General features: G+C 33.0%; 2 protein-coding genes across 6 annotated transcripts; one reads left to right on the top strand and one right to left on the bottom strand.

The window, feature by feature from the left end:
* Window positions 1-1801: 1801 nt before the first annotated feature.
* LOC106766383 (methyltransferase-like protein 5) lies at window positions 1802-5358 on the top strand. 2 transcript variants are annotated; one of them, XM_022782824.1, is made up of 9 exons: window positions 1802-1983; window positions 2106-2162; window positions 2642-2745; window positions 2945-3014; window positions 3278-3326; window positions 3853-3941; window positions 4028-4075; window positions 4665-4724; window positions 4956-5358. In XM_022782824.1, the coding sequence occupies exons 1-9, from the start codon at window positions 1861-1863 to the stop codon at window positions 5064-5066; spliced, it is 711 nt and encodes a 236-aa protein (XP_022638545.1). In that variant the 5' UTR covers window positions 1802-1860; the 3' UTR covers window positions 5067-5358. The 2 variants fall into 2 exon arrangements, with proteins under 2 accessions (XP_022638545.1, XP_014506625.1); XM_014651139.2 differs by having other exon boundaries at window positions 1807-1983; window positions 2648-2745.
* A 392-nt stretch (window positions 5359-5750) lies between these two features.
* On the bottom strand, window positions 5751-12571 carry LOC106770165. 4 transcript variants are annotated; one of them, XM_014655996.2, is made up of 7 exons: window positions 12391-12571; window positions 9740-11185; window positions 9269-9616; window positions 8993-9082; window positions 8484-8723; window positions 7319-8042; window positions 5751-6753 (listed from the first exon to the last, which is right to left on the bottom strand). In XM_014655996.2, the coding sequence occupies exons 2-7, from the start codon at window positions 11136-11138 to the stop codon at window positions 6120-6122; spliced, it is 3435 nt and encodes a 1144-aa protein (XP_014511482.1). In that variant the 5' UTR covers window positions 11139-11185; window positions 12391-12571; the 3' UTR covers window positions 5751-6119. The 4 variants fall into 4 exon arrangements, with proteins under 4 accessions (XP_014511482.1, XP_014511475.1, XP_022638541.1 ...); XM_014655989.2 differs by having other exon boundaries at window positions 9269-11185; XM_022782820.1 differs by having other exon boundaries at window positions 8490-8723; window positions 9269-11185.
* Window positions 12572-13811: the final 1240 nt, after the last annotated feature.

The following is a 13811-nucleotide window of genomic DNA, read 5'->3' as shown; positions in this document are numbered from 1 at the left end:
TATTGATTATTGAAATAAGTAAGTGCTTTCTTGTATGATAAGAATAAGACATAAAAAATATATTATTTAAAAAAAAAACTATAAAATGACGTTATTTCAAAAAATTTATATAATAATGACATTTTTTCAACTTTTTGAGAAGCATCAATACATGCTGCACCTTTAATAAATAAGTAAAATTTGTGAAAATTTAAAAGTAAAATATAAAAACCTTAAATATTAAATTTAATATAATAATAACAATTGAGTAAGAAAAAAGGTAATTACTTTTTGGGTGTTTCATCCTACACCTCCAAAGATTTCATCCTACACCTCCAACTTTTTTAAAAATTTACTTTTAACTTTAGTAAATATCTTTTTTACTTTTCACTTTTTATTTAAAGTAAGGTGTTTCATCCTGTACCTCCAATACCTAATCTTGTATTTCTAACTTTTTCTAAACTTTATTTTTTAACTTTAGTAAATATATTTTATACTTTTTTTCTTTCTATTCAGAATAATCCTATATTTTTTAACTCTGTATCCTTTTTAAATTTTTTTCAAAACTGTCTTTTATTTATATTTTAATAACTCTTTAATTTAATTTAAAAATCTAATATTATTTAATATTTTTTCATATTTTAATAATTATTAAAATATAATTTATATTATTATAATAATTATATTACTAAAATTAAAATTAAAATAATTAACATAAAAGTAATAAAAATAAAAATAATTATATAAAGTCTGATTTAATATAATAAAGTATATTAAATTATATTACATCAAGAAATAAAATTTCGAAATTTTTAGATTTCTTAATTATTATTATTTTTATTTTTATTTTTAATAACAGTACTAAAATTATATAAATTATATTTTAATAGTTATTTAAAATAAAATAAATTAATAATGTTAAATCTTTAAAATAAATTAAAGAATTAATAAAGTAAAAATAAAAACAAATTTTTTAAAACATTACTATCGGAATTGGAAATCTGATGAGTATGTTATCGGAATTGAAAATCGGATGAGTATGTTATCGGATATCAATATCCGATAACTTTTTTTTTTTAATTTTATTTTTTATTTAAAATTCAATAATGATTTAATTTTTATATAATACGTATATTACAAAAGTTAAAATAAAAATAATTATATAAAAAATGGTTTAATATATATAAATATACTAAATTATATTAAAATATTAAATTAATAAAATAGGATTTCAAAATTTTTATATTTCTTAATTATTATTATTTTTATTTTAAATTTTTTAATATTAGTACTATAATAATGTAAAGTATATTTTAATAGTTATTTAAATATAAAATATATTAAATAATATTAAATTTTTAAATTAAATTAAATAATTAATAAATTATAANTAAAAAACAAATTTATTAAAAACTTTTGTATATCCGATCACTTTTTCTTAAATTTTATTTTCTATTTAAAATTTAATAATAATTTAATTTAAAGGAAAAAAATTATATTTTATTAATTATTAAAATACAAAAAAATATTAAATAATATTTGGTTTTTAAATCAAATTAAATAGTTATAAATAAAAGATAAAGTTATAAAAATTTTGTTAAAAAGATGTAAAGGTAAAAATATAAGATTACTTTAAATAGAAAGTGAAAAGTAAAAAAGATATTTATTAAGGTTAAAAAGTAAATCTTTTGAAAAAGTTGGAGGTGGAGGATGAAGTCTTGCAGGTGTGTAGGATGAAAACCTTTACTTTTTTTAATATTTAACAGGAAAAAGAAAAAGAAGAAAAGAATAAGCCCAATTTAGTTTTTGCAGTATGATTGGGCCGGGCCTTGGAACAGAGATGGTGAAACTGTGGAAGCAGAGAATGAAGGGAAAGAAGGAATGATAGAAAATTTAGGCAGAAGAAAAAATGGAAGTGAAAGTTTGAATCAATCGCCGGAAAAGATGAAGCTGAAGCAGTTGGAAGGCCTTCTTGGTGGTCTCCAGCAGTTCCCTCAACCCAAGGTAAATCTTTCTCCTTTCTCTCAAACTTTCCACCATCTCACTTCCTTTTCTGAATATGATTATCACATTAACATGGGTCACTTACTTCTTCCTTGTTTGTGGTTGTGGCTTGTGGCATGCAGGTGGAGCTTGAACAGTATCCAACGGGACCCCATATTGCTTCCCGAATGCTTTTCACGGTGTTCCCTCATTCCCTTTATTCACCATCCTTTTTTATTTCACGCTCCCTTCAATCTTTACTCATCAAATGTGCTAAAGTTGGATTCTTTTGCCTTATATCATGTTCATCTTGCTTTGGTCGTTAATGGGTTTTTTTAGAGTTTGTCTGTTTGTGGAATTTGGCCAGCCTAGTATATGCAGTGCAACCTTTGTTGGTCATAATTGCTTGTGTGATGATGTGATTGGGAACATTTAGTTATGATTCTTGTTGGTGAGAATTTTGATTGGCTTTTGGGTTTTAAGACCATCTTTGGAGCATTTGCTTGCAGTTCTGTGGTATGGATCAGGGAAACATGGGGAGGATATTTTAAGAAATCAATTCAATTGTGTGCAAGTGTGTGTGTGGATTTGCAAAATATGTAGGGAATAGTTTTTGGGTTGTGAAATAGCTATAGTAATTTCCACTTTGTTAAAGTTGTGTTCCTTTTCTGTTCATGAGAATCAGGCAGAGAATTCTTTTGGGGATGTGAGCAACAAAGTAGTGGCTGACTTTGGATGCGGCTGTGGTACGTTAGGTGTTGCAGCTGCCCTTTTGAGTGCAGAGTGAGTTGCATCTTTCCCTGCCTACTTTATGTTTCCCATTCCCTTACTTTTTTTATTGCTACCTAACCTGAATCAGAGTGGAGATTAGAATCACAGTATGGCTATTATAAAATTTTGAATTTCGTGATTTTTAAATCAAATGAGATGCTTTTGTATTACTGTATCTAATATTCTCTTGAATTTTCTTAGCATTGATCAGACATGTTCTCAGCATTGACATTGATCCAGAATCTCTTGAAATAGCTTCTGTTAATGCAGAGGAACTTGAGGTATTGTCTTTCTGCCGATTTTTATGGTAAATGAGTGCATAGATTAATAGGTTTCGATTTTCAATTTGAGTCTGTTATTTGAGAAAAGGAATAATAATTTTCTGTCTGTTTTGAATATTTACATAAAACTGGAATAAGAGGATATGAATAGTATTCTTTAGATGCAAAGAATAAATTGGTTTTATCAAATTCAATGATTATGTTAAAGTTGACTACTGATGACTGATGCACAACATTCCTTTGTTATTCTATTAAAATTGCAGCTTGACATCGATTTTATTCGGTCTAATGTCTTGGACTTGGGATGGAGAGGTAGATTTCCACGTCATCTCTCTCTTAGAATACCATAACATTGTACAAGTTTGCTTCTTGAGGAAATATTGTTAATGGCTACATGCAGTGTAACCTTTATCTTTGAAGTTTGTAATTATTATTGGGCTTTTGGAGCAACACCAGTCTCACTGAAACCTTGTTGCTTGGTGCAATTTACTGATCTCCCCACCTTTCCCAACAATTTCTTTTTTCTCTCCAAGATGCTTATAATTATGGCTCTAGTAACTATAATTCAGAGTTTAATTGATTAAACTGTGTTTCTGGATTGAATCCTTAGTTCCTTAGTTCCTAAAGTAACATGCATATTCTTTATGCATCATTTATATGACTCATGGACATTGTATGTTTTTTACAAGTATCTCATTTATCAATGACTTGTTCTAGTTGCTGCAAAACAAAATGTTCAAGTGAACCATTCATCGATTTAAGGGGAAAGCTGGCTAAAATGTTCTAGTTGCTGAATTTTTTCCTCCTACAAACTCATGGTTATCTTGGTATTCTCTAGGTTCAGTTGTTGATACGGTTATAATGAATCCTCCATTTGGTACTCGTAAAAAAGGTGCAGATTTGGATTTTCTCTCTGTTGCTTTAAAGGTAAGCAAAAACATCAAAGCTTGGTAATAAACGCAAGACAGATGGAAATTCTAATATTACCTTTGTACCATAAATTGCTTTCTCAGGTTGCTTCTGAAGCTGTTTATTCCTTGCATAAGACTTCAACAAGAGATGTAAGTTGTCTTCATCTTAAATTCTAATTATTAACTTATTATCTCCTGTGCCATATATTAGTTTATTTTGTTCCCACAAGGTATATGAAGCCATAAGTTACTGATCATCCTATTCTACTACTTTGAACCTTTGCACTTGATTTTCACTAGTGTGGTATCACTTAATCAAGCTTATTCTATACTAGGTCTAGTTATAGTTTTTGAATCTAGCTTGCATTTTGAGTTGAGGCATAGCATGAACCCATTATATGGTTTTAGACTAAAAAGATTAGAGGGTTCAGGTTGCCGGTTTAATATGAAATTTTAGCATTTTGCATATGTTGATTTATCGTTAAATACATATTTAAATACAATTCCTATCAAAGCATTTGGAAGATTTTCCCCCACGGAAATTTTCTGCTGTATTAGAAGTGTTATTCCCCTACAAAATACAATCACCACAAATGTCTTTATCACTGATTTCTTTTCTTTTGTGTTTAATGCATAAGCATGCATTGGCAATCTATAATTTTATGTAGCATATGAACAGTATGATATGATTTTCTTCTCATATGTGACAGTATCGTGATTCAGTTTTATCTGATTGCAGCATGTGAAACGAACAGCATTAAGGGATTTCAATGCTAGAAGTGCTGAAGTTATATGTGAGGTGAGTGAAATATACTTCATATCTGATGTTTTTTAGTCTTGCAAGTAAAGTTAATTTGTTCCTGTATAAACTCATGTTTTTTCTTGCATGAAAAATGTATAATCCTCTTCCTATGGTTTTCATTGTAAGGAACAATAACTCCAGTTTTCTTATGCCAGTTATTTGTATAGTAACCAATGTACAATTTACCAGACTCTTACGGTTGAACTTTTCTTTCTCTTGCTTTGGCAGCTTCGGTTTGATGTACCAAAAATGTACAAATTTCATAAGAAGAAGGAAGTAGATATTGCTGTGGACCTCTGGCGGTTTGTTCCAGCAAGTCACCAAAGAAGTACTTCATGAGAAGGATAGTGTGTATGACAAGATTGCAAGAAAAAGGAAAATTTTGGGTACCTATAGAAAGAAACCTTCTCTATGTGACAAGCAGTTGCACGTAAAATTGGTCGATAGCACTTCTTTAGTTGTGTATCTATAAATTCAATGGTCGAGAAGTTAGAGTGCTCTTTCTACTTGTTCGTACAGGGATCTTCCAGAAGTTGGTTATATTTGATTATGAAACTTAGTTATATCAGACAATATTATGCTCCTTCTATTTCATATTGATTATCCATTTAGCGTTGAACTTTTCTCGTAAGTACTATTGTTTTGGAGTATAAACTTTTAATCTGAAAAAAAAAGTTAAGTCAATAGATATAAAACGGAGTAATCCATAATGAAATACTGTTTAATTTAGTTTACTGAGAAAAAAAGGTATCTGCATTTCAAGAGTAATGATGAAAATATATAAATTTATTTATTGAAAAAGAAGGGTGAGAAAATGCTCTGGGTTTGATTCTGTGGTTCAAAAGTAATCATGTAAGAAACTCAATTATCTACTAATTGCTTCAAAACTTACTCGTCACGAGATGAATTTGTAATAAATAGAAGAACATGGCACAAATTGAACACTTTGGACATGGCATGAGAACTGTTTGACTTCTCAGAGCAACAAATGCCTTTGTGGTTGAAGAGATGGTAAAAGCAAAGTTGGTTTTGCATCGATTAGTTCAACTCATGTAGTTTCAAATCGATTGTTTATGAGAAGTAACGAGTCAAGAATTGATGAATTCAGTAATTCAAAACTTACAAAACTTGTAACTCAAAAATGCATCCACTAATATTTTTCAGCAAAGAAACTGTAGAGAATTAACACAAAATTTAGTCCTCGTGTATCCTCAATGTAGATACAGATTTAGAAAATAAGTCCCTGCCGATTGCACATTTGGTTATTAAGATGAAGAATAAGTTGCTGTTTCCAACATTGGTCCCTCCCTGTCCCATAATCTTCCATATGCTTCTATAACATGCATGTGGATTCCCCAGTACTATTCATGCTAGATGGAACTTCTGCTAAAGTTATGCTGCTACTGCTGTTTCCTTTTCAGTGGTTTCTCCAAGAGTAAACCGAACAAATCGCCGCACTTTGATGTTTTCTCCTAGTGCAGCCACAGTTTGCTTCACCAAGTCTTTCACTAAAACACTGTCATCCTTGATAAAAGGCTGCTCTAAAAGTGCAAGCTCCCCGAGCCTCTTAGAGACCCTTCCCTCAACAATTTTTTCTCTGATGTTCTCTGGTTTTGAAAGAAGGTCCTCTCTCTGTCTTTCAAGTTCCTTTTCTTTGTTCACAATAGTCTCCGGAATATCTTCAATGGATACAAACTGCACCTGTGGGCTGGCCACCACTTGCATTGCAAGATCATCAACCAGTTCCTTGAATTTCTCACCTCTACCTACAAAATCAGTTTCGCAGTTCACCTCAATTAGAACGCCAATGCGTGAATCGTGAATGTATGAACCAATTCTGCCTTCGGCTGCTAGCCGGCTTGATTTCTTGTCGGCAGAGGAAAGACCCTTTTTTCTCAGGTATTCTTGGGCCTTTTCAAGATCCCCTCCAGTTTCAGCTAGAGCTTTCTTGCAGTCCATCATCCCTGCTCCAGTTTCTTCCCTCAATTGCTTAACCAATGAGGCTGAGACTGCTACTGTTGATTTCCTGCAGCAGAATGTTGAATAATTTAAGATTAGCAAAAGAAGTAACTTCGAAACCTAGATTACTTTCACCTGTTTCAAGAATAAACCAAAGATAATATTTGTGTATAAGCACGTGAGTGTGGGGAGGTTGAGGTAAGCATGTGCTGGAAAATGTAAGATCAAACATATATCGATACAGTATGTAGTCTTATGCCGCATTACGAGTTATTTTGAATTATTATTTATACAAAGAGTAAAATGAATAAATGCTATCCAAAGACTATATCTGTGTATATGCACCATGTTGTCCGGGTAGGTTGGGGTAAATACGTGCAAGAGAATGTACGATCAAACATATAGATACAATATGTAGTCTTGCACTACTTTACTACCCATTGCTTCCACCGTTGAAAATATAACTGAGTAATTTCAAAATTTAATGCCATCACCAAAATAATGTATCATATTGCATGACTATGCCAATTATAGCATCTGTTTCTGAATCTTAATAAAGCACATTCCAGTAACTAATCACCTGTTTCACAACTTAATCACTCTAATAAAAAAGAATTCATAGAAATGCTTACTTTGGCTCTGTCTCCTTGGCTTCTGCAACAGCAGGTTGCTCGTCTGCTGGTGTAGGTGCTGGTGTAGGTGCTGGTTTTGCTGCAGTTTGTGCAGCTACTTCAGCAGCAAAATCCTGACTTTTCTTCTCTAAACCCTCCCCAAGGTTGAATCGCACAAACCTCTTAACTTTAATATTTTCTCCAATAGTGGCAATAGTTTGCTTGACCAAGTCCTTTACTGCTACCTTATCATTCTTAATGTAGGGCTGCTCAAGCAATGCCAGCTCCTCTAGTCTTTTATTTATCCTCCCTTCAACAATCTTTGATCTTATTTGCTCTGGTTTTGACAAAAGATCTTCTTTCTGCATTTCTATCTCTTTTTCTTTCTTAACGATTTCCTCAGGAACGTCTTCAGTAACGAGATACTCTACTTGAGGGCATGCAGCCACTTGCATGGCTATATCATCAACAAGATCTTTAAAAATTTCACCTCGCGAGACAAAATCTGTCTCACAGTTTACTTCTACCAAAACACCTATCCTGTTGTCATGGATGTAAGAACCTATCCTTCCTTCAGCAGTTACCCTGCTTGCTTTCTTTTCTGCACTTGATAAGCCTTTTTTCCTTAGGTACTCTTGTGCTTTAATAATATCTCCACCAGTCTCTGATAGAGCTTTCTTGCAGTCCATCATTCCAGCTCCTGTTTCTTCCCGAAGTTGCTTCACAAGTGCTGGAGATATAGTTGCTGCAATTACAAAAAAAGGGGGAAAGACTAATATTAGAAATCTTATGCTAGAATGCAAAGAAGAAAGTCAAAAGTTGGAAATCAAAGAAATAATGATGAACGTAAGTGTTGTTTGTAACAACTGTCATAATTTAATTCCCCAAAGGCAATGCCATTGATCCACCTGGAAATACAGCCTTGCATTGGTTAGTCCAACTCACAGTTGGACCTAGTGCCAATGTAGCAAACTTATTTTATATAAATACTATAAAAGGATTGAAAATGAGAACCATAGAGATTATGTAGTGTGCAGTTAAACTACATACGTACAGAAACTATGCACCCCAGATGTTTAAATAAAAACTAAAATACATGTATAAATTGATGCCTTGCTAACATACTTCAGTTTGACGTAAAAAACATGAAATGAAATATAGGATGAAAATCAGATGAAATTTAAACCTTTACTTGAGCCTTCCCCTGAAGTAGCGACAGCTTCTCCATCAGAACTAGATAAACTGATATTTTTCTCAGATGCAACCGCAATCTCTTTCTCTTCAACTTGTGAGGTAAGCAAATTTTCATTCTCTGTGACAGGAGTCTGCTTGGTCAATTCTTCTTCAGGGTTATCAGTGGAAGTTTTTACTACTTCAGTGGCAGAACTTTCTGGAGAAGGAACTTGATCATTTTCTTCTGTTTCATCTGTTGACACAGATTAACAGTTCAAGAGCACTCCTTTCATAACAGTAGAATGAACAAGGAAAAAAAATCTGTTTGCAAGATAAGGAAATTATAATGTGGCCTATTGTTTCAGTTACATAAAACTAGTTGATTGGGATCTCAGTGGAAATGAAATGGATGCAATACCATGCAATATGTGAACATCAATTTTGGGAAACTCAATACTATTCTCATTCATTAGCCAAAACAAACCAGGCATATAGAATTATAAAAAAAATTGAAGCATAAACCTTTATTCAAGCTTCCCTCAGGAGACAACTCGCCACTCAAACTAGTGTCACCATCATTGATCTCAGGAACAGCTCCAACGTCATCAGCTGCTGGTGATGCAAAGGAAACATTATTTGATAAATTAATAGGAAAGCTCTGGTACATGCATCTAATTGCACAAAATATGTTTGGTTTTAGACTTACAATCTGTATTTCTGTATGTAAGAATAAACTAGAAAGACAAATCGATAGATAATTTATATAGCAGGGAAAGTGGGAGATGGATTAAACAGAACCTGAAGTTTCTTGCAGGGCTGGGTTACTCAATGCAATATCTGATTCAGTAATAGTACCATTTCCATCAGGGCTAGGTCCAACTGCATCAGTATCAGTTAGTACTGCAGCTGCAAATTCTTCCACTGCATCAGGAACTTGTGATTGTTTCTCATCTTCTGTGACAATTACGTCAACTCCACTTTCTATTACGTTCTCAGTAGCTGTTTCAACAGGTGAGTCAATTTTCAAATCGTTTGTTGTAACCTCTGTCTGAATAGCTTCCTCAATTATTGGATTTACAGTAGGTATATCCTCTTCAGGAGTCAAACTTCCAGAAACTGCCTCTTCTTCCTTCTCCAAGGGTGTATCTATACTTGTTGTTGGGACCTCTGTCTGAATAGCTTCCTCAATTATTGGATTTACAGTAGGTGTATCCTCTTCAGGAGTCAAACTTCCAGAAACTGCCTCTTCTTCCTTCTCCAAGGGTGTATCTATACCTGTTGTTGGGCTAGAAACATTGCTGACTAGGTTACTTTCATCATCCACAATAGCTGTTGAGGAGCCAATCGTTGAACTGATTCCCACATTTTCTTCAATTGCAGAAATATCACCTTCAGCATTTTGTTTGACTGCAGGGGGAACATCGTCTGTCAATTTGCTGCTTACTGGTTCGCCCTGTACATCAGGAACATCCAATACAGTTTCCCCTTGCTTGACAGTTTCCTTAATTTCTTCCAAAGTTGTTCCAGGTAATGGCTTTTGAATTTCACTCTGAGGTTTCTCCCTCTCATCCAAAAAAGAAGAAATATCCTTGTTCTTACGAAAAGCCAACACAAAAGGGTTTGTTGCAGTATGGACAACTCCTTGGTTAAATGTTGTAGTCGAATCAGTAGCATCTTCCTCCGTCTTCATAGTCAATGTTACTTGTCCTCTATTGATACGCAAAACACGTACATTAACTTCTTGACCAACCTCCAACCTAGTGTTTCCCATAACATTATCAAATCCATCATCAGGTTCCTCGGATATAGGTAGAAATCCTTCCTCCCCTTCAGGAAGAGATATAAAAGCACCACTCCGAGCCAGATTCTTCACTGAACCAACCAGTAGCTGCCCTATGACAAGTTTTGTGCTTTTCATCACATTATCTTTCCTTGAACTGGGTTTTGAATTGCTCCTCTTCCCAGATCCAGCCTTCTCTGTCTTGGCGGGTGCATCTTTTCGTTGCTTACCAGTGTCAGCATTTTCACGCATAGAGAGAGAAATGCGCCGAGTTTCATTATTCACTTCAATCAGTTTCACCTTAACTTCTTGGCCTACAGAAACAACACTTGCAACATCTTTAACATAGCTATCACTCAACATTGAAATATGAACAAGGCCATCTGTGAAAGCACCAAAATCAACAAAGGCACCAAATGGCTGGACAGATTTTACTTTCCCAGTAAAACTTGCTCCAGGAATCAAATCCTCATTCTTTACCGGAGGCATCTCACTTTTCCTTGCAGGTCTTGAACGCTTGGCTTTAGCTGTATCAGGGTTGGCATCAGACTTAGAAGATGAATCTTCACTTATTCCAATTTCATTTGAAGAAATTTCACCAGAATCTTCATCTGCAACAGGTGGACCTGGTTCCTCCACTGCTACATCTGTTTCTGTGGCAGATATGGAGGTTCTAGACTTCTTATGAAAAGAGCCGATGCTTTTGTTTTGAGGAAACGTTCCGCTGGCAACAAATGAAGGTAATAGAAATCTCCAAGATGATGATCCAGGTTTTACAGTGCTCCGTGACAAGTTGAGTCTTGTTATAGTGTTATTCTTCCTTGTTGAATAGGTGAATCCAGGAATAATTGAAACATTACCAATAGAGCATGGTATTACAGGATTCATCTTGGCTTGAATTTCAAAACTTGATTCAGAATCCGCTCATCTGTCACCTTGAGAAAACATATGAAGGATATGAACATCAGTAAGAACTGAGGTAACAAGTTTTTACCAATGTAGCCACTATATAACATAAATTTATGGCACTGTTGGGAAAAAAATGCGTTAATCAGCATAATTTTATAAATACACAAATTACCTTACATAACCTGCTCCATATATCAGTACCAATGTTCATAAAAACATCAAGCATAATCACATCTTTTACAAATCATGAATAAATTCTTGACTACACATCTTTTACAAATTTCCCATTTTCATTAATAATTATAAAAAAAATGTCCCGTTTTAAGTTTATTTCCTATTTCCAAAAAATATGTACAATCAATGAAATAACAACAACTACAAAATCTCACCATTTTCCATACAGTTTGCTAACATGAAACTCAGTGGGAAAAAAAAGTACCATTTTTGTAGTATTAATGAAAAGAATAACAGAAAACAGAAATTAAAATTGATTTCTTCAATCAAAGAGAACCTACTTTTTTCTTAAAATTGCATGTCCGACACCCCTACAATATGATTGGGTTACTTTCATCTATTTGCTTTACTCATACATGAGGTCTAGAAGTTTACAAAAGCTCCAACTTCAACTATTTCACCTTGTTCAAAATCCAAAAAACTGAGTTGCTGAATTTCAAAATCTGGTTTTGCCAATACAACTCTACTATGTTCAGTTATCTCCTTAGTGTCATCGATTTTAATGACAGAATAACAAAAACACAAACTACCAGCCAGTGAAAATTGGCATTTCTATATGAGTGTAGCAAGCAACATTGCATGGCACCACACACCATTACTTGTTGAAACCACTACAAGTAAAGACAATTTGAAAACCACACCCCACAAATGTAAATCAGGCCTCCAAATTAAACCAATAAAACAAGTCCTTTTAAGTTCATTTCATGAAAGTACAACACTATACAAGCATATAATCGGCAAGGCCATGAAACCCCACCAATCCTTTTCCCAAATTAACAAAATTAGCTTAGTTAAGTAACCTGCGAAGGAATATATTCTTGTTCAATTTCAAGTAGAGAGTGGAAAAGAATGTTCCGAGTACACTTTGCAACAGTTATAAGTATGCTCGAAGCTCAATTAAGAAATTTTAACATAGTACTGCAAAATTCAAGCAACGATAAGAAGTGGCACAGTGAAAACACGAACGACCCATCATAGTGTGAAGCAGAATATGTACCTCGGAAGCTTCAAAAGGCCAAAAAAATCACAGAAAATTTGGGACAAAAAAATAGAGAGTGAAAAACGAAGTCTTTGTGGTGAAACACGAAATGGGTATGGATGATGATAGATAGAGGGTGGAAGTGGAAGGAGGGAAATGAATGGCGAGGCTTTAAATCCTTATCTTGAGCCAACGTTGTTGTTTCTTGTCTTTGGTTCCAGATAAACGCTGAAGCTGATCGGCTTCAGCTTCAGCCGAATGAGCTACGCTGATCATTGAGCCGTATGATTGGGCTTCATAGCCCAAATTGGTAAAGTCCGCGAAAATTAGGCCTATGGTTGGGCTTAGCCACTTTGGACTTTAGAATAACTATACTCCGAATTTTGTCAACCAAGAAAAAACATTCACAATATTATTCTATATTGTAATTTATAAAGAAATGCAAAATTATAAGAGAAATTACGTAAATAAAATACGAAATTTTAATATTTTTCGATTTTCAAAGTAGTTTCAATCAATAAGATGCGTTTAAATGAGTATATCAAAGAGTGTTAAAAGAATATGGATAATGATATTTAGACATTTTTTTTACAACATTTGAACATTGATTACGTGTCAATCTGTGATTGGTCAAATATTACTCCACAATCAATAATAATAATCATAAACATTATTGTGGAGTAATTTTTGACCAATCACAGATTGACACATAATCAATGTTCAAAATATTGTCAAAAAAATGTTGTCTAAATATTATTATCCAAAGAATATGTAGTGTTATATTTTCCTCGTGAAACTATTTATGTACAACATTTAATACTTGTTAAAAGAAAACTATCATTTCATACAAATTCTTCTATACAATTTATATTTGAACCATCAACAAATACATTTACCTACCAATAAAAAAATGAAAAAAAAAAAACTCAATCTATTATTTACTCGAAAAGCATAATTGCACATAGCAAAAGAATAGTAAAAATATGTCTCACGACACGAGTACAAAATAATCTATTATGCTACACGTACACGTAATAGAAACGACAACATTTAATTTGTCATATGATTGTAGTGAGTTCAAATGTGAAAAGAATACTATATAATAGAAAGAAATAATAGACTATTATTCATGATGTGAACCCAACAGCTACAACAGTAAAAAAGAAAAAATAGAATATGATATCATGATAGAGATAAACTTTCTTAAAAGGAGAGTATTAACTGAAAACCAACAAAATTATTTATTTGTCAACCTTTAATTTCTCCAATCATGATGGGATTAGCGTGCCAAATTAAAGACTAATCTTATTTATAATAATAATATAATAGTAATTAGTTTAACATGGTCGTGAATTGGTGTACGGTTCATGCATATTGGAAACGTGGGTAAAGAGACAAAGGTTAATTACTTAGGTTTGATCAGACACAGAATGTCCAAA

This window comes from Vigna radiata, chromosome 1 (genome assembly GCF_000741045.1).
Source record: "Vigna radiata var. radiata cultivar VC1973A chromosome 1, Vradiata_ver6, whole genome shotgun sequence".
Taxonomy (NCBI): Eukaryota; Viridiplantae; Streptophyta; class Magnoliopsida; order Fabales; family Fabaceae; genus Vigna; species Vigna radiata.
Note: the sequence above shows the minus strand (reverse complement) of the source record. Positions and strands in the feature narration are given on the sequence as shown.